Here is a 25,734-nt window from a genome sequence, read left to right as displayed (position 1 = left end):
TAATAATTGCCACTAAATATCGTCTTCATTACCAGAGAACTGCATATGCAGTTTGTTTGTGGAATAACAGTTGGTCTAAACTTTGTTGAAGAACAAGATGATGTCGAGGATACTTCCTTGGAATGGGTAGGATTGTAGACAGGTTTCTTTAAGAGATGATTTAGACTTCCATGAGTTCCATTGTTGGGTGCAGGAGTGATCTGCAACAAATCTAATGCAAAGGATAATTAACATCTATGCAAAAAAAAACTTACTGCTGCGTCTTTTACTTAAATATTAATCTGACTTTGGTACTTTCAACATGTGCTGATATTTTAGCATTGCAGTTTTCTTTTCTTGTCATCTCTATCTGTAATTTTCTTAATTTCAGGTTCTATTCAGTTGTGTTTTAAAAGACATGTATGACTTATAACTGTATATCAATGCAGGCAATTAGGAAATCAGAGACATGAAATCAGTTTCTTTGTGCATTACAAAACGATAACATCAAGTAAAGATAATAGAATGGGCAGTAATGCCAGATAAAAAGGGAACATTTAAAGTAGCAAAGCTCCTTGATTTGGAAGGTGATAATAAAAAATAGAAACAGATAAACAAATATTATATTGCACTTCAGATATGCAAAAAGATAAGATAAAATCTACACATGGCTCAAGTTTTTTGATCAGTTAAATTCACAACAGTTACTTAATTTCACTTTCTTATTCAGAAGGATCACGAATGGAATTGCTGTTTTTGTATTATTGTTAGAAATGCAACAGCAAACGAAAGGCCCACTTTCATTTTGGAGCACACTCGCACCCACCACCCTGCCTCCGTCCTCCCTGGCCCCCACCCCCCACTCTCCGCCAGCTTTTCTCCAGCTTAAGGTGGTCATTACCTGGACCTTATCAGCCCAATCCTGTATTCTATCAAGTTCTCACGGTTGGGTAGTTTGTTTTATTACTGTAGTTTTGCATAATGCTGAAAAACCACAAAATCCTACTCATAACTTTCAACCACAACAGCAGACTAGCCAAAACCATGGATCTAATTATTTCTAATTACATGGTTCCCATAATGAACAGTTAGATAATTACGGTGGTGATAATGGAGAATGTAATTGAATTCAGTGAAATACAAATAAAGCATACGTACACATGAACCCAGAGTTGTAGGTCAATCCACCCGTAATTTGATAAGATTGTGGCTGGCTTGACTGCAGCCTCATCTCCACTTTGCTGCCTACCACCAAAATCCTACAATCCTTTTGTTAATCAAAATCTATCTACCCCACATTAAACATACTCAATGATGCCTCCACCAATCTCTGAGGAAGAGAACTCCACAGACTTACGACCCACGAAGAAAAATATAAAATTCCCTCACTGCTGTCTTTACACCCGTTATTTGTAAACTGTAACCTCAAGTTCCAGTTTCTCCCAGGAGGTGAAACAGCCTTTTCAGCATCCACGCTGTCAAGTCCCCTTCATTACTGAGTAAATGCCACTATAAAAATCTCCATGTCCTTACCGCACATCAGATTGTAGACTTCAATGTTTAAGAAGGGTTGAACTTCAGTTTTGGTTTTAAATGCAGGCCCATGGCCTAAAAAGATGGTCTGCCATTTAAAGAAAGTGGAAATGCAATTACTTTTCAAAGCAATAAACTATATTGCAAAAATTGCAACAATATTCAAAACATTTTCTCAGTAAGTAAGCATAATGCAAGATACATGATGATTCAGATCCTAAAAACTGCACCTTACCTGCATGTTCTTGAATTGATTATCAGAACCATGAAATCCCCCTGTACAATATTTCATCGGAGGCTTCCTGAGAAAGGAAATGCCAAACAATTGCCGTGTTAGCTCGAATTACAATATCACTTATGTAAAATTATTCATTCATTTTACTGTAGGCAAGGAAGCCTAAATTTGTTCATGAAAATGAGCATCAAATCCTACAAAAGACAACACAAAATGAAGGCGCCACAATAGTGAACCTGACATAAAGCAATGAAGTGAAACACTGTGTGCACCTTCATCAATGTTTCTATAGGAAGAAGGATGCATGGGATATTCCGCTTTCGTAATACAGCAAGGCTCCATCATTAACAGAGGCTTATTTGCCTGGTAGAAAATGTTGTAAAGGCTGGGTTGATACGAACCCAGTGTTTAGAAGCACGAGATGTGACATTATTAAAACATATAGGTTTCTGAAGGGGCTTATCTGGATAGAAGCTGATTTTGATGTTTATCCACATCAGGAACCTAGAATTAGGAGGTATAGTCCAAGGAGAAGTGGTTTCCCATTTAGTTTTGGAATTCTCTTCCATGAAGAGAATTGGATTAGTGATCAAGTCAAAGATTGTGAGTCAGGCAGGAAAGTGGAATTTAAAGTCACAGTAATTGAGTCATGATCTCCATGAATGGAAAATTAGACTCAACAGTTCAAAATGCCCATTTCCTCTCCTATTTCTTTTGAACCGACAATCCTAATGTGGGCAAAACCACTGCAAATGCCTTTGTTATGCAGGATTCCATGAGGCTGCATTATTAAAGAAACACACAGGGTGGAGTATAAGGCTACCTGATGTATCCATGTTGTATCTAATTTTTTGGCAATATTGAGACCAAATTCATTTCATGTATCTATGCCACATTGATACAATGTTGCTAGTAAAGGTTTTTGTTTATTTTCCACATTTACAGAATTTGTTTCACCATCCAACCATTTGTTTCACCATCCAACCATTTGTTTAACATCTTTTGGATAGTGTCTCTCAAGAGGTATTTATACACAGATTCAAGGGCTGAACATTTGTAAGACAGCCAGAAGTAACTGCCATATTTGTGTTAGTTGATCTCATGTCATGGACTACAAACGTTGATAAAGTGGCATTTGAACATGGCTCAAATGAGTAAACTTTCTTTCTTGACCTCGTCCTCCAAGGCTCAAATTCCGTACTTCTTTCACTCATGTCTTGCAATTGCCTTCCTCTATCCAGCCTGCCTCATGAACACAAATGATGGTACTTTTCCAAAATTTCTCCTTGGGGAGAACTTCACATCCGAATATCACTACTGCCTTCAATTTTATACCATCTGCCATACAAGATCAAACCACCACAAAACACATGGCAAGTCATCTTTACAAGATGTTTTCTTTTCTCCTCCCCACCAGCTGTGGTGATGGTCTTGCGAGCCTGTTAAATCTCTTCATCATTTTATCTACATTTCCAATGTAGACCAGTTGACCTGTATTCTTTTCTTGATGTCAGATGACAAAATGGTGGAGGTGTATGATTTTGTTGTTCAAATGGCAGATGCTGTGAAATGTTCATTTTTTGATAAATTGCACCTTTTCATGAACCTTGTGCACCAGCCACCATTAGCTCTGAATCCCGAAATACCACCTTTCTTCACTTGTCTCAGTGTGTGGAAGTCAGATGGCTCCATGGGTGATAATATGCCCATTTTGCCACTTCTCATTAAGCCACACTGAGACTTGTTTCTCAAGTTTAAATTGAGTTGAAAGCTGGTTATTTCCTCATTTAGGCATTACGATAGACCAAGTGGCACAAATTATTCTCATGGATTTGTTGGAGTATTGCTACTAGAATTGGCAAATGGAAAATCTAAATAGTCTCACACGTGCCTTTAAATGTAATGAATTCTGGCAATGACTGGTAAGTAACTTGACCAATGAAAATTTAGGTACAACTTTTCCACAATGTAGATCAAAAATAAAATTGGTTGTACATATATTAAAAAAAAAATTAGGTCTGGTTCAGAAAAGCTTTACCAGGATGTTACCGTGACTGGAAGGTTTCAGTTAGAAGGAGAGGTTGAATAGGTTGGGACTTTTTCCCCAGGAGCATAGGAAGTTGAGGGATGACCTCATAGAGGCTTTTAAATCATGAGGGGCAAAGCTAAGGTGAATAGCAAAGGTCTTTTCCTTTGAGTGGAGGAGTTCAAAACTAAGGGGCATATATTTAAGGTGAGAGGAGAAAGATTTAAAAAGGGACCTGAGTAGCAACTGTTTCGCACAGAGGGTGATTCATATGTGGAATGAACTGCCAGATGAAGTGGTAGATGCAGGTACAGTTACAACATTTAAAAAAACATTTAGACAGGTCCATAACAGGGAAGGTTTAGAGGGATATGGGCCAAACACAGTCAAGTGGGACTAGTTTAGTTTGGGGAAGCTTGGTTGGCATGGAACAGTTGGACCGAAGAATCATACAGCATGGAAACAGACCCTATGAAGATCATGGGCTTGACTTTGACATATATGGTATTTACTGCCTTGACTTTATTGACAAAGGGAAACAGGAGGGCCTCTCCTTTTTTAAAAGCAAAGGGAACACCAGTTTTCTCAGGCGATATTAGACTAACTGAGATATGTAGGAAAATTTACTAAACCAATTAGCAATTGTGAAATGTAGCCCACATTCAATAATTCCCATGAACAAAGTAACTGAAACACATACAGAAAGATGAGAGAGAGCGTTACCATGGCGCCTACTTGTAATTAGATTGTTTGCAGCAATCATGCTTGAAGCTGAAATCATTATTTTTTGATTGCTTTTGTGCCTATTAGAATTCACCGTCTACAAAGAATTATCCATCTGTAAATAATTTAACAAGTAGAACTAAGTTATAAAGTTAAAGCAGAGAGGTTGGATATAGGCTGTTAGATAGAATTTGTGGAAACAACAGAAATAAGTATTGTATATGGAACTCTTGTTCCAGTTCTATATTAGAGTGAGACGTCCGTTAGTGGGTTTTCAACAGACACTGCATGACCTGCTGTGGGTTTCCAGTGTTTCTATTTTTTAATATTCTCAGTATCTGTAGCATTTGGCTTTTGCTTAACTTGACATAAAAACATAGAATATAGGAGGAGGAGTAAGCCATTCAGCCCTTCAGGCCCAATCTACCATTCAGTACAATCATAGCTGACCATCCAATTCAGTACCCTGTTACTGCTTTCTCCCCATATCGCTCGATCACTTTAGTCCTAAGAACCAAATCTAAATCTTGAAAGACTTCAATGATTCAATCTCAACAGTTTCCTGTGGCAGAGAACGCCACAGGCTCACCACTTACAGGTTGGCCTGCCATTGTGGATCCAAATACAAATGAACGTCTTCAATTCTTCTACTGTTGGCATAATGGAAGCGCTTTGGCAAGAATTGCTTCAGATAGGGTATAAAGTGTTGATTTGGTGATCTGCACTAATTAAACATCAAAACAAAACCCCATTAACTATTTGTATTACATTTCAAAATTACTACATTAGAACTTAGCTTAGAAGAGTTCCCATATCAAGAGATTCACAAGGCAAACAGATTATGTTCATTTTCATTAGCTTGTTTTCCTTGGAGCAAGTCATTAGCCTGAAGGTGGAGGTAATAGATTGGTTAACCATCACTCTGCATCAAGCATGGCTGACCAGGACATTATTTTGTTCACTCGTAGGACATAGGTGTTGCTGACTGGACCAGTGTTTACTGCCTGACCCCAGTTGCCCTTGAGGAAGTGTCAGTGAGCCGCCTACTCGAACCACTGCAGTCCATGTGCCGTAGGTGGACATACAATGCCATTAGTGATGGAATTCCAGGATTTTGACCCAACTACAGTGAAGGAATGGCAATATATTTCCAAGTCCAGGGTGAGTGACTTGGAGAGGAACTTGCAAGTGGTGGTATTCTCATTATCTGTTGCCCTTGTCTTTTCTCTGGTCATGGAAAGGTGTCAGGGGAATCTAAGATTGTTTCAGGCTTTTTGGTGAATTTCTACAGTGCATCTTAAGTCGATGGTTGTAGATATTATGCCAATCAAGTGGGCTGCTTTGTCCTGGATAGTGTCAAGCTTTTTGATGATTGTTGGAGCTGCACTTATCCAGGCAAGTAGGGAGTATTCCATTACACTTCTGACTTTAGAGATAACAAGGTGTGGAGCTGGATGAACACAGCAGGCCAAGCAGCATCAGAGGAGCAGGAAGGCTGACGTTTCTGAGGTCCTTAAGTGACTATTTAACTGAAGAAGGGTCTAGGCCCATAGCCACTTAAGGACCTCAGAAACGTCAGCCTTCCTGCTCCTCTGATTGGCCTGCTGTGTTCATCCAGCTCCACACCTTGTTATCTCAGATTCTCCAGCATCTGCACTTCCTGAAACACTCCTGACTTTGCCTTGTAGATGGTGGACAGGCTGTGGGGAATCAGGAGGGGAGTTACTTGCTGCAGTATTCCTAGCCGCTGACCTGCTCTTGTAATGTGGCAAGTCCAGTTGAGTTTCTGGTCAATGGTAACCCCCAGGATGTTGACAGTGGGGGATTTAGTAATGGTACAACCACTAAATGATAAGGGACAATGGTTAAATTGTGTCTTATTGGAAATGGTCATTGCCTGGCATTTGTAGGGTACTAATGTTTTTTTTCTCCTCACTTGTTAGCCCAAGCCTGGATTTTGACCAGATCTTGCTGCACTTGGACACGGACTGCTTCAGTATCTAAGGAGTTGCGAATGGTGGTGAACATTGCCAATGATTGCACAATCATCACCACTTTTAACCTTATGATGGAGGGAAAGTCATTGATGAAGCAGCTGAAAATAGTTGGCCCTAGAACATTACCTTGAGGAACTCCTGCAGAGACGGACTGGAGCTGAGATGACTGAACTCCAACACAACAATAACCATTTAACCAGGTATGGCTCCAACCAGTGGATATTCAAGTCCCCCCCCACTCCACCACCACCACCACCACCACCACCACCAATCACCCCACTCCCAATTCTCATTGACTCCAGTTTTGCTAGGGTTCCTTGATGCCATACACAGTCAAGTGCAGACACTCTCACCTCACCTCTGGAATTCAGCTCTATTGTCCATGGTTGAACTATAAAGTAATGAGCTGACCACTTTACCAACTACAGTTGGACTGGAAGGGTTAAGGTTGATAAATGATCCCACTTGGCCACCTCGCACAATCAAGTCCTGCTGTGGGACTCCAACATGGAGTTTCTGGCACAGAAGCAGGAATGCAACCCTCTGTCTCACAAGTCCTCCTTTAGATCGTAACTTCCACTTTATATAACTCAATTATCATCATGATTATTCAAGTAACATATGAAACCCATCAAGCTTATGAGAAAGATGTAAAATTTACTTACAGCAAGCTTTTTTACAAGACCTTCTGAATCAACTGGAAAACAAAACATGGAATTAGCCACAATACAAAAGACTGGTTAAAAAGAAATACATTTAGCCTGCTGATATCCACCGTCCAACTACCTATCCAAAACGACAAGCTGAAGTCCCAGATTCTAGCCCTATCAATGTCATTCAATGAACATAGATGGATAGGAGGAGGCTGTTTCCTTTATTTTTCTACCCTTTCCCCTGAGGACTATTTAAATAGTGCTGGATTATTATTTAAATATAACTATTTAAATAACTTATGTGATAGCAGAGGGGAATGGAAAACTCATGTTCTTCCCCTGTTTTTTTGCGGATCAATACCAGGACTGAATTTAATATTCACATTCCCTCCCGCAGACTGGGTTGGGAGTCATGGTTTCTACTTAAAGGGGCAGGAGGCAGATTGGCTTAGAGCTAGTGAAGTCAGGGTAGAGAATGATATGAATGCCCATCCCATCTCTTGGCCAATTTAAGTCTTTGGGTAGTCAATTAAATAGCCACTTAAGGACCTCAGCTTTCCGCTGCTGGAATTCCAGGGGTAGTCATGCCATGTGGGAAGGTCATACTGTGGAGAACTTGCCCAAAGCTGGTCGGAAGGTCTGGGTAGGGTAAAATCCTGTTCAGGCACCCTTTGACCAAATGTCACCCCCAACCCACGGAGGCATGAACCATGCCACCACAAGCAGAGCCCTCTTCACCCTTCAAAGCAATTTCCCCTCAACACCCCTTTGTAGGCTTTGCCTAACTGGCCTCATCTTGGTCTTGAAGGAAATGCTGGCAAATGGGACTAGGTCAGATTGGGATGTCTCATTGGTGCGGATGAGCTGGACCGAAGGCTCTGTTTCCATGCTGTATGACTCTATGACTCCAATGCTGTCAGTCTGTCCCCTTAGCCCCCTGCAGTCCCAGCAGTGGGCACAGCTCCTGGAGGCTGTCTGAGGCTGGCCATTTCTCCTGGAGGCTCAAGGAACCCTGCTGGCAGGCGGGTGCCCGATCTGACTTCAATCACTTTTGAGCTCCCAGGAATGGCCCCTGCCGCTTAGCTGCCAGCCAGTTCTCCAGTTAGTGGATGGGCTTACAGCAATGGGCAGTAAATTCAGTCCCGAAAATTCATCGAGTCTCAAATACCACCCTCGTATCCATACCACAGAGTCCCTACCCCATTCCCCCCATAAAACTCAGATTCACTCTTCACTGTCATGTTGGTTCAAAGGGCACCCCATCTTGGGCTGTCAAGTTGCACATCGCCCATTTCAGTGCTGAATAAATGCACTTTGAATGATTGCTATCCTCACCTTCTACACACACTTCACCCGAAGTACATCTCAGCTTTAAAACTGATAAGGAATAAACATCAAATACATGGACTAAAATAAATAAATAATGAAAATGAGCATTGTAGCTCATTTTCACAGAATAACGAACAGCATTGTAGATATCAAACTTTAAAGCAACAGTACAATTCACTGAACATTCATAAAGTGGAATTCGACTTACCCACTCATTATAAACCTAGATCATCACCCATTAACTCCTACTCGGCAAATTATTGTTGAGTGAGTGTTGCCCGGTAACCCTGTCAGTGGCACCTTCCATCATACACCCAACTTGGTTAACAAACAGCAAATTCTCACATTGACCATACAAAATGTCATGGGAGATCTGCTGCTAATTACATAAAAACCAGAAGAGGCAAAATGGAACGGAAATAAATCAGGTTCCAATTTGAAAGGGATGGGAAAAAGGTACATGCACACTTTTAATCAAACCTCAAAACAGATCTATAAAGAAAATTTGGGAGTTTCTCAGAATTGCACCCAAACTGACTGTGCGGCACACAGCTGTATGAGGAGCACTACAAAACAGGCCAAAGGAGCAAGAGAGACCCTGCTGCTAGACAAAGAGAGGGTGGACAGGAGGGTGAGAGAGGGCGCGAGAAAGAGAGAGAGGGCTCGAGAGAGAGAGAGACTGCGAGAGAGGGGGCGCGACAGAGAGAGAGGGCACGAGAGAGAGCGCGCGAGAGAGAGAGGGCGCGAGAGAGAGGGCGCAAGAGAGGGTGCCAGAGAGAGAGAAAGAGGGCACGAGAGAGAGAGAAAGAGAGGGTGCGAGAGAGGGTGTGAGAGAGAGAGAGAGGGCGAGAGCGAGAGGGTGTCAAGAGTAAGTGAGTGAATGAGTGAGTGAGTGAGTGAGGCTGGAAGATGACCTTGGGGGTCTGGTGGCTAACAGAAACACTCTTGCTCCTCCCAGTCACAGCGTGGGTACAGACAATTTCCCTTTAAGTGGTCCTCAGCCCCTGTGAGCTGCCAAGTTTACCAAGGCCCATGAAGCATGATTGAACATGATTAAACATTTACAGAACAACAATGAAGTGGTGCCGGCATGGTAGGTAGGTGCTTGGGCTCGTTGCGGAGCTCGTCCACTCCCAATTTCTGAGGAAGGGTCTTGGCCCGAAACGCCAGCTTTCCTGCTCCTCTGATGCTGCTTGGCCTGCTGTGTTCATCCAACGTTACACCTTGTTATCTGGTTTTCTCAATGTATTTGTCTTTTTCCTTTTCTTCTTTTCTCCTTTATTCGAGACCGGAGCAGTGTCGCCAGCATGAAACGGGACTCCTGGTGGCAGCGGTGGTAGGCTTGAAGCCTGGACTCCCAAGGCAATAGGCTGAGAGCCTAGACTCTGGGTGGTGGTGGTGGTGTTCTGGCAAGGAGTCCTGGTGAAGGGAGGCCCAGAGTCTGGACTCACGGCGGCGGTGGTGCCTGAGGCTTGCACTCCTGGCTGACATAGGCCTGGAACCTGAACTCTTGGCAGTAACGGAAGCGGGGACTCCTGGCAATGGTAGACCCAGAGCCCTCGAGAAAGCGTCAGTGAACTCAATAATAAATTTCAGTCTTCAGCCAATTCTATTGACCCAATGTGACATCAGAAAATGGCTGAAAGCACTGAAGACAGAAAAGGCCATGGGCACTGAAAACATCCCAGCTGTAGTACTGAGGACCAGTGCTCCAGAATAAGCCACAACACCTTTCCAGAACAATTACAATACTGGCATCCAATAGACCAGGTGGAAAATTGCTTAAATATATCCTGATCACAGGAAGCAGGTCAAATCCAATCCACAGAATAATCTCAATCGTCAACAAGTGATGGAAGGTCTCATCGACAAATTCTATCAAGCAGCACTTGTATAGCAACAACATGCTCATTGATGCTCAGACCGTGGTCTACCCAATGCTCCTGACCACCTTACCTTGGCCTTTGTACAAACATGGAGAATTCAAGCATCAGGCAAATTTAACCGATTTGAGTTTTTTTTTGAGGAAATAACCAGAATGATTGATGAGGGTAGTACAACTGATATAAACTACATAGATGTAAGAATGACTTAAGGTAGTCTGGTTAATAAAGAAAAGCCCATGGAATCCAGGGCTGGATGCAAAATTGGTTCAGGAGCAGGACATGAAGGGTAATTACTGATGGGGGTTTTTGTGATTCGAAGGCTGTTTCCAATAGATTTCCATAAAGCTCAGTACTCGGTCCTCTGTTTTTGGTGATGTACATTAATAATTTGGACTTTTGCAATATCTGGAAGTTTGTAAGTGACACAAAAATTGTTTGTGTGGCAGATAGTGAGGAGGAGCAGCGCAGGCCAGTCTGTCAAATCTGGTCCATCATTGTGAAATCAGACCAAATCTGATCTTTAGCTTAATTATCTTCAACCATCTTTGCTCCTTAAACCTGGATACTGTGATGAAACTGAGAGATTTACCGAAGTATTCTAATACCGTGTACTGCATGTAATTCTTGGAATTCTAAGTTATATGTATGTGTTTGTCTGTGTGTTTGGAGTTAATAATAAGCCTTTAAAAACTATAATGTGCATAATTTCAAACAAGAGGAAGTCATCCAGGAGTTCCTAGGGAACTATTGGAAGGGCTTAGGATAAGACCTTTTCTGTGTTAGGAAGTAATTTGAGAGAGAAGCATGTATGGAGCACTGCAGTGCTGAAGACCACTTTTGATGGAGTAACTTGTGCTAAGCCATTTTCCTAAGTAAAGGAATCTAAAGTAAAGAAATTATCTTCGTTAAAAAGTTATTATTTATCCCAGATTGGAAATCTGAGATACAGTCAGTGGAAAAGAAGTGAAGTTAAGCTTTTGATTTTTTTTCAGAAAAGAAGAAAACGAGTAGAAGCTACATCAAAGAACAAAGAAAATTACAGCACAGGAACAGGCCCTTTGGCCCTCCAAGCCTGCGCCGATCCAGATTCTCTATCTAAACCTGTCGCCTATTTTCCAAGGATCTGTATCGCTCTGCTCCCTGCACATTCATGTATCTGTCTAGATACATCTTAAATGATGCTATCGTGCCTGCCTCTACCACCTCCGCTGGCAACACGTTCCAGGCACCCACCACCCTCTGCGTAAAGAACTTTCCATGCATATCTCCCTTAAAATTTTCCTCTCTCACCTTGAAATCGTGACGCCTAGTAATTGAGTCCCCCACTCTGGGAAAAAGCTTCTTGCTATCCACCCTGTCTATACCTCTCATGATTTTGTAGACCTCAATCAGGTCCCCTCAACCTCCGTCTTTCTAATGTAAATAATCCTAATCTACTCAATCTCTCTTCATAGCTAGCACCCTCCATACCAGGCAACATCCTGGTGAGCCTCCTCTGTACCCTCTCCAAAGCATCCACATCCTTTTGGTAATGTGGCGACCAGAACTGTATGCAATATTCCAAATGTGGTCGAACCAAAGTCCTACACAACTGTAACATGACCTGCCAACTCTTGTACTCAATACCCCGTCCGATGAATGAAAGCATGCTGTATGCCTTCTTGACCACTCTATTGACCTGCGTTGCCACCTTCAGGCTACAATGGACCTGAACACTCAGATCACTCTGTGCATCAATTTTCCCCAGGGCTTTTCCATTTACCGTATAGTTCGCTCTTGAATTGGATCTTCCAAAATGCATCACCTCGCATTTGCCTGGATTGAACTCCATCTACCATTTCTCGGCCCAACTCTCCAATCTATCCATATTCTGCTGCATTCTCCGACAGTCCCCTTCACTATCTGCTACTCCACCAATCATAGTATCATCTGCAAACTTGCTAATCAGACCATCTATACCTTCTTCCAGATCATTTATGTATATCACAAACAACAGTGTTCCCAACACGGATCCCTGTGGAACACCACTGGTCACAGTTCTCCATCTTGAGAAACTCCCTTCCACTACAACTCTGTCTCCTGTTGCCCAGCCAGTTCTCTATCCATCTAGCTAGTACACCCTGGATCCCGTGCGACTTCACTTTCTCCATCAGCCTACCATGGGGAACCTTATCAAATGCCTTACTGAAGTCCATGGATATGACATCTACAGCCCTTCCCTCATCTATCAACTTTGTCACTTTCTCAAAGAATTCTATCAAGTTGGTAAGACATGACCTTCCCTGCACAAAACCATGCTGCCTATCACTAATAAGCCCATTTTCTTCCAAATGTAAATAGATCCTATCCCTCAGTATCTTCTCCAGCAGCTTCCCCACCACTGACGTTAGGCTCACTGGTCTATAATTACCTGGATTATCCTTGCTACCCATCTTAAACAAGGGGAAAACATTAGCAATTCTCCAGTCCTCTGGGAACTCACCCGTGCTCAAGGATGCTGCAAAAATATCTGTTAAGGCCCCAGCTATTTCCTCTCTCGCGTCCCTCAGTAACCTGGGATAGATTCCATCCGGACCTGGTGACTTGTCCACCCTAATGCCTTTTAGAATACCCAACACTTCCCCCCTCCTTATGCCGACTTGATCTAGAGTAATCAAACATCTATCCCTAACCTCAACATCCATCATGTCCCTCTCCTCAGTGAATACTGACGCAAACTACGCATTAAGAATCTCACTCATTTTCTCTGACTCCTCGCAAAACTTCCCTCCTTTATCCTTGAGTGGGCCAACCCTTTCTCTAGTTACCCTCTTGCTCCTTACGTACAAATAAAAGGCTTTGGGATTTTCCTTAACCCTGTTTGCTAAAGATATTTCATGACCCCTTTTAGCTCTCTTAATTCCGCGTTTCAGATTGGTCCTACTTTCCCGATATTCTTCCAAAGCTTCGTCTGTTTTCAGTCACCTAGACCTTATGTATGTTTCCTTCTTCCTCTTTGCTAGTCTCACAATTTCACCTGTCATCCATGGTTCCCTAATCTTGCCCTTTCTATCCCTCATTTTCACAGGGACATGTCTGTCCTGCACTCTAATCAACCTCTCTTTAAAAGCCTCCCACATATCAAATGTGGATTTACCCTCAAACAGCTGCTCCCAATCCACATTCCCCAGCTCCTGCCGAATTTTGCTATAGTTGGCCTTCCCCCAATTCAGCACTCTTCCTTTAGGACCACTTTCGTCTTTGTCCAGGAGTATTCTAAAACTTACAGAATTGTGATCACTATTCCCAAAGTAATCCCCTACTGAAACTTCAACCACCTGGCCGGGCTCATTCCCCAATACCAGGTCCAGTATGGCCCCCACCCGAGTTGGACTATTTACATACTGCTCTATAAAACCTTCCTGGATGCTCCTTACAAATTCTGCTCCATCTAAACCCCTAATACTAAGTGAATCCCAGTCAATGTTGGGAAAATTAAAATCTCCCATCACCACCACCCTGTTGTTCCTACATCTTTCCATAATCTGTCTACATATTTGTACCTCTACCTCACACTCACTGTTGGGAGGCCTGTAGTACAGCCCCAACATTGTTACCACATCCTTCCTATTTCTGAGCTCTGCCCATATTGCCTCACTGCTCGAGTCCTCCATAGTGCCCTCCTTCAACACGGCTGTGATATCCTCTTTGACCAGTAATGCAACTCCTCCACCCCTTTTACCTCCCTCTCTATCCCGCCTGAAGCATCTATATCCTGGTATATTTAGTTGCCAATCTTGCCCTTCCCTCAACCAATTCTCAGTAATAGCAATAACATTATACTCCCAGGTACTAATCCAAGCCCTAAGTTCATCTGCCTTACCTACTACACTTCTCGCATTAAAACAAATGCACCTCAGACCAACTGTCCCTTTGCATTCATCATCTGCTCTCTGCCTACTCTTCCCCTTAGTCACACTGACTTCATTATCTAGTTCCTTACAGGCTTTAGTTACTATCTCCTTACTATCCACTAACCTCCTCATTTGGTTCCCATCCCCCTGCCACATTAGTTTAAACCCTCCCCAACAGCATTAGCAAAAGCACCCCTAGCACATTGGTTCCAGTCCTGCCCATGTATAGACCATCCGATTTGTAATAGTCCCACCTCCCCCAGAACCGGTCCCAATGTCCCAAAAATCTGAACTCCTCCCTCCTGCACCATCTCTCAAGCCACTCATTTATCCTGCCTATTCTTTCATTTCTACTCTGACTAGCACGTGGCACTGGTAGCAATCCTGAGATTACTACCTCTGAGGTCCTACTTTTTAACTTGGCTCCTAACTCCCTAAATTTTGATTGTAGGACCTCATCCTGTTTTTTACCTATATCATTGATGCCTATATGCACTACGACAGCTGGCTGTTCACCGTCCCCCTTCAGAATGTCCTGCAGTCGATCTGAGACATCCCTGACCCTTGCACCTGGGAGGCAACATACCATTCGGGAGTCTCGTTTTCGACCACAGAACCGCCTATCTACTCCCCTTACAATCGAATCTCCTATGACTATAGCCCTTCCACTCTTTTTCCCGCCCTTCTGTACAGCAGAGCCAGCCACTGTGCCATGAATCAGGCTACTGCTGCTAGTCAGGGGTAGTGTTGCACTAGGAGGAAGCTGAGACAGGAGGAGGATAATGATGATGATGATGAAATATGCTCATAGTAATAAAGAAAGAGTTATCTACAGTTCCAGTAGATAAGTTGAAATTTGAATTACTTCAAGCCCAATGTATTGAAAAATAAAAGAATCTCTATCATTGGACATGAGCAGGACTAGGTCCTGCTAAAGGTTTAGCTAGATTAACTTAGAAACGTAACAATGTTTGGGAGCTGTGCCAGGTTGCACTAATTCTAATGCAAAACTGGTCTTCTGTTCAATCTATATAGATCGCTTGGGTTATTTCTATTGTGAACATCTTTGAATCAGCGCTATGAGAAAATAGAGCTTTTTTGTTTATCTTCATTTCTATTTTTAATAAACGTTTGATTTATTGTTAAAACAAAGACAGCAACATCACGTGTTTTTGTTTTAGTAAAAGATCAATTTGGTTACAAAAAAAATTATAATCCATTCAGCCACATTTCAGTCAGGGATCTGACTTGTCTGGTACTAACATCAACTAAGCATTACCCCATAATAACTGAGGCCACTAGATCATAATAATATCTTAACCTAATAATGCTAGTTTCAATCTTGAAATCTCAAACATCCCAAGCAGGCATCCATAGCTTCCTGGCAAGAGGCATTTGTCACACACAAGATTCCAATTTTCCTCCTAAAATGCTTAGCTCTAATTTAAAAATCATATACCACCAGAGGAAATAATTTCATGGGAATCTACCCTTTCAACTCATTTTGACATTTTAAGCAGATCATTTGCATCATCCCACAATATCCAATACTATAAATACACTATATGTCACATTTATGTAACCTGCCTTTACATTTTGAACATATGAGGTGTTAGCTTGAGCAGGTTCTGACAACACAGCAATCCCCCCACACTTTAGGTAATAAACTTCAACTTAGGGCCACATAGTGGCTCAGCGGTTAACACTGCTGCCTCACAGCGCCAGGGACACTCGTTCGATTCCTCCCTCAGGCAACCTACCGTGAGGAGTTTGCACGTTCTCAGTGTTTGTGTGGGTTTCCGCCAGGTGCTCTGGTTTCCTCCCACAGTCCAAAGATGTACAGGTTAGATGGATTGGCCATGCTAAATTACCCAGTGTCCACGGATGTGTAGGTTAGGTGCGTTAGCCGTGGGAAATGCAGGGTTGCAGGGATGGGGTGGGGGTTAGGTCTGGGTGGGATGCTCTTCAGAGAGTCAGTGTGAACTTGTTGGACTGAATGGCCTGTTTCCACACTGTAGGGATTCTATGAATTTTTCTAAGAACCACGAGAACATCAGGATTATTCTAATCATGTCAATGGGGTTAGAAAGCAAGTGGACACACTTCAAGTATTCTCAGCAGCTGCCTTACATTTTGTCTGGATGGGACAGACAGTATGGAACATGCATTGTGCAAACTGTCTCCTGTCATTTCCTTGCTGATAAAATACTGCTGCAGTAGTCACGTGCATTTTTGTTGATTCTGGGAAAGTCAACAGCATAAAGATCATACCTTTGTTTCTCATCCTCTTGCTGAGCAGCCAACATGATTTCATAAAAGCAAAATGCTTTGCTAATTGGCTGCTTAGATAATATCAGAAATGTTTAATTCTTTTGATTACCTACATGTGAAATATTCCTCAGGGACATTTTTGGCTCTTATTCGACCAGCTGCTCCGTAACGCAGCTCGATGTTCTGAATGTTATCTAAATATTCACTCAAATATTCAACCTTATCACAGTCAATTTCTTCCATTCCTGCAAGATAGAAAAAGATCAAGTAAAGCCAATCGTTTTACAGTGAATATAAAATTTATGTAAAAGCATACAAAAACTTTATTATAAACTGTTATCATCTTTGGAATACTATTCCTTCAAAAGTTCAACATGCAAATGAGCCAAGAACCTGAGGCCACACGCTCCCTCCACAGCATTCCAGGCAAATACTTCCTGCATTGACTAAGATCATCATGAAGGTTCTGCCTTCTCAGCCTTGCCCCTTGCATGAGGTATGGTGACCCTCAAGTTAAACTCATTACCAGTCGCCCCTTTGTGATGAGACAGCAGCCTGTTGTTCTCTGGAATTACAGCAACTTTAATTTTTACTTAAGGCATCTGGAGCTCACTTTTACTGTACCTATTAGTTTAACTGTTGATAAACTCAGCATAGACCTTCAGGTAAATGATATCCACGAATCTCATTTGTGTTGCATTTAGATAGTATAAGAATACTCTTACATAAACTGGCAAGTATTCTCATTACACTGTACAAACAACTAAAACAGGTCAACGCTTGAACAAACAATACAAGCTTTTTTATTACCAGATTCTCCATCTTCCACTAAATATTCAACAGAACTCTGTAAATGCGAACATGTCACCAAGCAGCTAAAATGGTGTCTACCATTTGGAAAGGGTACAAGAGACAAATTATAGAATATTCCAATGACAAAATGCCAATAAAACATTGGAGAAGCTTCAGCAGTGATAAGGAAAGAGAGCAGCCTTCATTTAAGTCAATGAAATTGAGAAAGAAAATGCTGAATGGATGCTTCCCCTCATGGTGGAATCTACAACCAGGGGACACATTTTAAAAATGAGGGTTGTCCATTTAGATCAGAGGCAAGGAATTTTTTTTTCCCGAGGGTTGTTAGTCTGTGGAATTCTCTTTGTAGAACACAGTGCAGGCTAGATCACTGAATGCATTCAAGGCTGCGTTAGATGGACTTTGACCAACAAGCATCATGACAGACAGGAAAATGGAGCCAAAGCTACAATTCGAGCAGCCAAGATCTTATTGAATGGCTGAGTAGGCCTCAGGAGCCAAATAGCTTACTTCTGCTCCAATTTTTGGATCCTTTTGAAACATTAGATGGCATTTTGTCAAATAGATGATTTTTTTTTGATTGTTCTTGGGATGTGATGACGGTAGAATTTGTAGTCTGTTCCTAGTAGCTCTCGAGATGATGGCAATGAGCTGTATTCTTGAATTGCCACTGTCCATGTGGTGTAGGTACACTCACAGTGTTGTTCTGAATAAAGTACCAAGATTTTGATTCAGTGACCGTAAAGGAACGGTGATACAACTCCAAGTTAGAACAGTGTGGTGTTTGGAGGACAACTTGCAAATGGTGATGTGCCCACGAATCAGTTGCCCTTATCCTTCTAGTTAGTAGAGGTCAAGGGTTTGGAGAGTATTGTGAAAGGATCCTCGAGTTGCTGCATTATGTCTTGTAGTTATTACACATTGCTGTCACTGTGAATTGGTGGAGAAGTAAGTGAATGTTTAAGATGATGGATGGAGTGCTGATTAGGAAGGGCTTTAAAATAAACTGGACCAATGGATCCGAACACAGAATGAAATCAGTGAAATGTAAAATTAAAAGAGAAGGCATTTCAGGAAGAATTTCTAAAGATGATAAATGTTTGCAATAACCTGCCAGATGGGCTAATAGAGCTGAAAGTACATTGTAATAAAGTTCAGGAGTGAACTTCAATGGGCTCAGCATTTTTCATCGCTGACTTTCCTTTTGCTCTTAAACACTCTTCCTGTAAAAGGAAGTTACTCACAACAAGATAAAACTGGGCAGATGTGACCAGATTTCCAGTGTTTTCCCCATAATGTCATCCATTATCAGCAAAGTCATGACACCGAATATTGCAGGGTATTGAACTATAAAAGAGACAACGCAGCCAAATCTAATCACATTTTCACAGATGTCATACTGAGTCCAACATTCAGACATTCCTGGAGACCATTGTGCAGGATGCCAGTGATGAAACAAAAACTGGCCATGAGTCCTTCCTCTGTTTCCAATCTCCATGACTCTATCTCTACTAGAGCTAAATAAAGCTCTTTTCCAGCAAGTATTTCCATTTTAAGAGTGAAAGCTGAATTCAGCAGCTGTCTAGTATCAAACAGCTGCATCAAAGGCAACAACATGTCATGAAGTTGGGAGGAGTTTCAAAAGATAAGCAAAAATGTTTTGTGAAGTTTAAAGGGTTTATCCTATAGGTCAGCAGAGCCAGAATTAAAAAAAATAACAAAAACAGAAATTGCTGGAGAAACTCAGCAGGTCTGGTAGCCATCTGTGGAGTCAACATTTCGGGTCCAGTGACCGTTCATCAGAACTGGACCCAAAACATTGACGGTTTCTCTCTCCACAGATGCTGCCAGACCTGCTGAGTTTCCCCCGCAATTTCTGTTTTTGTTTTGGATTTCCAGCGTCCACAGTTCTCGGTTTTATTTTAGCCTGAATTAGGAACTTTGCTAGTTCAGGGATTATCGCATGCCTGAGCATCAGAAAGGCTGCAACTTCAGAAATCAAGATGAGATTGAAAATGATGAGCTGCAGCCTGCAAACAAAGGGCAGAGTGCCCACCATCAGCAGGCTGGAACCAAGAGCAACACCCCCATAGCAACACTTCCACCAATCATAGTTCACACAACATACAGTACGGGAACAGACCCTTCAGCACACGATGTTGTGACAAACATGACACCAAATTAAACTAATCCCTTCTTCCTGCCTGTGGTCCATATCCCTCCATTCCTTGCTTATTCATATGCTTGTCTAAAAGCCCCTTTAATGGCCCTATCATATTCGCTTCCACCACCATCCCTGGTAGCACATTCCAGACTCCTGCTACTCTCTGCATAAAAAACGTGCCCCTCACATCTGCTTTGAATTTTCCCTCTCTTATCTTAAATGCATGCCCTCTAGTATTAGACATTTCACCTCTGGGTAAAAGATTCTGACTGTCAACCCTACCTATGCCTCGTAATTTTATAAACTTCTATCGGGTCTCTCTTCAGTCTCTGCCGCTCCAGAGCATGCAACACTAGTTTGTCCAGCCTCTCCTTATAACTCATACCCTCTAATCCAGACAGCTTCCTGGTAAACCTCATCTGCAGACCAATCAGTACTCTCCTCTCACACAGTAGTATAAGACAACAAGATTGCTCTCCCATTACATTGGTAATCTTATAAATGGAGTACAAGACAAAAAGTTTCAACAAGAACATACACCGAAACAGAATTTGCTGGGAAAGCTCAGCAGGTCTAGCAGCTTCTGTGAAGAGAAATCAGAGTTAACGTTTTGGGTCTGGTTCCTCAGAGGAAGGGTCACCAGACCCAAAACGTTGACTCTGATTTGTCTTCACAGATGCTGCCAGACCCGCTGAGCTTTTCCAGCAAATTCTGTTTTTGTTTCTGACTTACAGCATCTGCAGTTCTTTTGGTTTACATTCAACAAAACATACCTTTTTTCAGCAATACTCAAATTTTGCTACTACCAAATGATTATCTTTTTCTCTATCTACTGTATAAATGCAAATAAGGGCAGATCTGTGGCTCAGTGGTTAGCACTGCTGCCTCGCAGCGCCAGGGACCAAGGTTCAATTCCACCCTCGGGTGACTGTGTGGAGTTTGCACATTCACCCCATGTCTGCAAGGGTTTCCTCCCACAGTCCAAAGATGTGCAGGGTAGGTGGATTGGCCATTGCTAAATTGCCAATAATGTCCAGGAATGTGCAGGCTAGGTGGATTAGCTATGGGAAATGTAGGGCTACAGGGTGGGATGCTCTTTGGAGAGTCGGTGTGGACACAATGGGCTGAATGGTCTGCTCCCACACTGTAGAGATTCTACGATGACTGCTGAAGCTGGGGAAAGCAGAAGCCAGTATTGTAATCCTTGACTCGTTGATATAAGGAATCACATATTGGCAGGAAACAGGATTATTTTTAAAAGGCAACACTCCAAAAGTGATTGACTGAAGGTGTGAGTGCAAGTGTGAGAGAGAGAGCGTATGTGCATGCTTGCTTAGACTAGGTTGGGGTTTCAACTAAACAGGGTCTCAAACTACTTCACTCAGCTTCTATGCAATTTCGCCAGTAAACCATGTATTTTCTGGATCTTTATAGAGTCTACAACATAGGATTAAATTATTAAGTAAAATCAAGAACTGTAGATGCTGAAAATCTGAAACAAATGCAGAAATTGCTGGAGAAAACTCAGCAGGAAGGTCAGAATAGTTCTGATGAAGGGGTCATTGGACCCGAAATACTAACTCCACTTTCTATGCCCAGATTCTGCCAAACCTGTCCAAGTTTCTCTGGCAATTTCTGTTTTTGTTTCAAATTGCTAAATATTTGGTGAAACTGCAATTAATTTGAGATTGACAATAAGGTTTCAGAAAAGGCCAGTTGTGTATGTTCATAGGAGTGTCATGTGTTACTCCCCAGAGCAGGAGGCAAGGTAGTTAAGATAATGTAATTTTGCAAGAGGCCAAAAATTAGATTCTCAATTGTGGGATGAAAGACATATGGGAACACCTCCACCTCCAAGTTCCCCTCCAGGCCACTCACCATCCTGACTTGGAAATATATCACTGTTCCTTCACTGTTGCTGGGTCAAAATTCTGGAATTTCCTCCCTAATAGCATTGTGGGTCAACCTACAGCAGGAGGACTACAGCAGTTCAAGAAGGCAGCTCACCACCTTCTCAAGGGCAACTAGGGGTGGGCAATAAATGCTGGCCAGCCAGCGACGCCCACATCCCAAAAATGAATATAAAAAATGTTTACAATTCAATTCGCAGAACATTAAAGGTAGACATTCATGATACAAGTATTGAGAAGCCATTATGCATGCATTTAGTATGTCACCCTCATTTACAGTAATACAACACACTGTTTGTGGGAATTAAGCAAACAATATTGAAATTTGCTGATGATATGAACAATGCAGCATGGAAAACGGTGACAAGCAATGCAAAATGTTGGAGAACTTGTGTGTGTAGCTCCAGTATCATACCATGGTCAGATATCAGAATAAGATTGACACATTGCTGTAGGTTTCTTTGCTTGAGCCCATCCATCAACATTCCCACTATCATGTCCACGTTTTCTAGTGCTTCTGCCACCTATATATTGAGAGAGAAAGGAAAAAAAAGTCTTCAGTCTACAATTCAAAACAAGGCCAAAATGGTTTTCACCATCTCTTTGCCTTTGTCATTCATATCATTGCTGCTGTAGTTCTTGATCCCAGACTGATCTTTATTTTAGATAAGCAAACAACAGATAGTCAGCACTTAATAATGAGGTATCGCAAATGACCTAATGTTCCCAAGATGTTTACTTAAGTGATTTTTTTTTTAATAGAAGTTTGTAGCTATGCCAAATGTTGCATAACTTCAAAAATGGTTTTTAATAGAGACCTAGACTGGATTTTTAACAGGTAAGCTAAGTATTGGGAGGTGGATTTAGGTTCTGGGTCAACAGATTGCCCCTGGTAAGAACCTGGAAACCTTCCAAATCTTGTCCAAGGTGAACACTTAATTGCAGAAGTGACAAGTTTGCAGGAAATTAGTGGCCATGGGCATGGGAATGGAGGTGGATTGCTTCTGGAGTGGACAAAATTCAAATAAGTATTGGCAGCCATTGGCTAGTGAGGAAATAACTTAAATGGCAGCAAGTTTAAAATATTGTGAGCGGGCTTTCATTATTACAGCAATATTTTAGGAATCGCTTTTCTGTATGTTCAATAAGGTACAAGAAAAAGCTTCCGCAAGACTTTGGCTTTCTATCTTCACCATCCTTGGGCGTAGCTACGTGTAAGTGCATCTCCAAATAACCTGGATGTATGTTGGAATCTTGATTTTATCTTTCTTTCTTGGATTTGTGTGCAAAGTGTAATTGACCAATATTACAAATGAGAACATAAGCCCTCCAGGCAATGTTAAATGTGAGAGATAACACAGTGTGGAGCCGGAGGAACACAGCAGGCCAGGCAGCATCAGAGAAGCAGGAAAACTGACGTTTCAGGTTGGGATCCTTCTTCAGAAAAAAGGTCTGAAAAAGGGTCCTGACCTGAAATGTCAGCTTTCCTGCTCCTCGGATGCTGCCTGGCCTGCTGTGTTCCTCCGGCTCCACACTGTGTTATCTCTGACTCCACCATTGGCAGTTCTTAATATCTCTTAATGTTAAATGTGAAGTGTCTTTGTAACAATGGAGTTTTACGAAGCTTGGACCCATCTATTCAGAACGTGCCCAATGATGTCCATACAATACATGAAGTACCACACAGGCCCGACATGCTAGTGGCTCAAAAACAGCTGGAAGGGATGCCTATTGGGTTCCAGCGACAGCTTCCCTCAATCCATTGGGAGCTCCAATCGAGGATCGAGTATATGAATACAGAGAATGAGTGTGCCACAACTAGGCTCCCTCATCACGTTGGGGGTCTCTGATAGAGGGGGTTAATGATACTGGATCCAGTGATGAGGGCTGCCTCTGCAAACAAGGCAGCCTCAGGAGAGATCCAATGGGTCACTCCACATTGAAGATGATTGCCACAGCAATCAGAACGTGAGTAGGCCACCACCGTCTCCACCAAGGCAACAAGGGCCAAATTGCAGGGAAGTGTCTGAATGTGGAGGACTTCACTTTGGGCAGATCACTGAATGGATAATTGCAAGTTACGTGGACTGTTGCTTTTGTGTTCTCACTGCACTGTATATAAAAGCACCTATTGTTAAATGGAGATGCAAGATTAGATTGACTGTGCTCAAACAGTGAACAAAATAGGAGCTCCTCGCAACTGAGTAGTCCAATTCTCTGTGATGTTAAGAGTCCAGAATCTTCACTCATGGCAACTGTTTGTGCATCATTACAGGCTTGAAACAATTGCCTTGATTTAGCAAGGCCTTCGGGCCTCAAGAGTTTATTAGCTCCACCGTTTCAGGATCAGACTGATCACATTTGTAGCTTCTTGGCAAAATCTCATTCTGGTATCCCAAGCCTGAATACCTCCTGTTCAGCTGGATATGCTCATGTAGCAAAATGCTCCCCTTCTGCATCTCCTGCCCAATCCTTACCATGGCCTAGTCAAGCTCTTCCTCTGATAAGATCAGCCCTTCCACTGCCTGTGCATCCTCAAGGTTCATTTATTTTTGTTCAGCCATATAAGAAAGATGAACCATTCAAGGGATCCTATTCAGGATGTGCAGTGCAAGGGGCCATCCAGTTGGTCCAGATAGAAACACAAGTCTTCAGCGAATGCTGGTCTGATTAATGAGGGTTTGTGCAAGTGTGCTTATATAAGTGCATGTCTTGAGATAGCGCGTCAATCAAGGTTTAATTCTGCTATTACCTGACATTTACACAAATGTATAATTGACAGGGGTCAATGGGCTGATTTTTAATTCTCTTTCCTAGCCAAGGTAACAATGTAGCGCTCTCTGGTGAGCTCGATTAAATAAGGTCATTCATCTTACATCAGTCAACTGTGATATTACTTATTACGGAAAGATTACACACTGTTGTCTACTGTTAACACACACAATCTCATCTTGATGCAGTGGAAGTACCTAATATTAGATTTTATAAAATTACTAAATTAACTTAATCACCTTATAGAGTAGTGAATCAAAGATACTTACTTTGTTGCTATTAGGCCCATGTATATGCCCTGAATAATCTGGTTCCCTCAAATATAGGGTGTAAAAGTCAGGCCTAAAACAACAGCAACAAATCTATCTTGAAAGACACATAGGCACTAACTCTTAACATTTGAATTATATTGGAGCATATCAACAGTTAAAAATTGCATGTAATCACATGTACCAATGGAGTAGTACTGAGTTATTAATAGATCACTCCATTGCTGGTTGCAAAAATAAAAATCAACATCCTCTGAATATAACTAAAGCATTAAGGGATCAGCTGACATTTTCAAAGTGTTCCAACACAATTTAATTTATCAAAAATAATTGCAAAAAAGTGTGTCAGCACAGGGTACATCACAGCTAATCATTTTTAGATTAAATATTCAGAACTAGCAAATATAGCATCATTCTTAATCTAGGGGTATGGATAATAAATGTCATTAAGAGGCAAGAATGATAATTGCAAAGGCAATAAAAAAGAAAAATTGCATTTTAGGGGTTTCATATATATTGGGACAATGAATAGAAAATGTTGTTATCAGTGTGATATTGAGTAGAGATCTGTGTATGACCTACATCCAAAGCTAGGAAAAAGGATACAATGATATACTTCTGGCACAACTCCAGTGCAAGATTACAAATATGAAGAAAGGCGTGAAAAGTATCCCCTCCCCACAACCCTACTGCATTGCAGCACTAAAGTCTAATGGAGATTCACAAAATTGCGATCAGATTTATAGAAAAACAGTGAATAATTGTTTCTGGAGGTTAGTCGATTGATAACAACAGGGAAGAAGTTCCAAAATGTCTCTAGAAGAAAGAGAGAGAAGGTCAGGTGAAATACTTTCATACCATGGATTATTAACAAATTAAATGCTTTTTCACAAGCGGTAATTAAGACAGAAACTATGAAAGTCATTGTACAAAGAAAACATTTCAGGCCTATACTTTGGGTCTGCACACTTCCAATATGTGCTGACAGTGAGTAAAGCTCTACATCAGTAACAATTAATGTTAAAATAGAACATCAATTGCATCACTTAGAAATGTGTCAATATTTGAGAAAGATTCTAAAGGATGCAGAGAAATGCAAACAAAATAGACAGCTAAGAATTTTAAGATGAATTGAAAAGGAAAGGTTTGATGAGATTTCTTAGCAAAAAGATTGCTAGATGTACCTGAGATAACGAGGTGTAGAGCTGGATGAACACAGCAGGCCAGGCAGCATGAGAGGAGCAGGAAAGCTGACGTTTCGGGCCTAGACCCTTCTTCAGA

At 41.8% G+C, this 25,734-nt stretch overlaps 1 protein-coding gene across 1 annotated transcript in view; it reads right to left on the bottom strand.

The window, feature by feature from the left end:
• Window positions 1-25,734, bottom strand: part of LOC109919650 (venom phosphodiesterase 2-like) — a 121,000-nt gene that overhangs the window by 21,830 nt on the left and 73,436 nt on the right. Inside the window, exons 10-17 of the mRNA XM_048597008.1 lie at window positions 24,454-24,526; window positions 21,828-21,936; window positions 16,639-16,770; window positions 7,159-7,190; window positions 5,093-5,220; window positions 1,748-1,814; window positions 1,513-1,600; window positions 33-211 (exon numbers count right to left, since the gene is read on the bottom strand). Coding sequence (XP_048452965.1) covers window positions 33-211; window positions 1,513-1,600; window positions 1,748-1,814; window positions 5,093-5,220; window positions 7,159-7,190; window positions 16,639-16,770; window positions 21,828-21,936; window positions 24,454-24,526 — 808 coding nt within the window. The remainder of the gene's footprint in view (window positions 1-32; window positions 212-1,512; window positions 1,601-1,747; window positions 1,815-5,092; window positions 5,221-7,158; window positions 7,191-16,638; window positions 16,771-21,827; window positions 21,937-24,453; window positions 24,527-25,734) is intronic.

Source organism: Rhincodon typus, chromosome 5 (assembly GCF_021869965.1).
Source record: "Rhincodon typus isolate 14 chromosome 5, sRhiTyp1.1, whole genome shotgun sequence".
NCBI lineage: Eukaryota > Metazoa > Chordata > Chondrichthyes > Orectolobiformes > Rhincodontidae > Rhincodon > Rhincodon typus.
The sequence above is the reverse complement of the archived record's forward strand: the minus strand, read 5'-3'. Positions and strand labels throughout refer to the sequence as shown.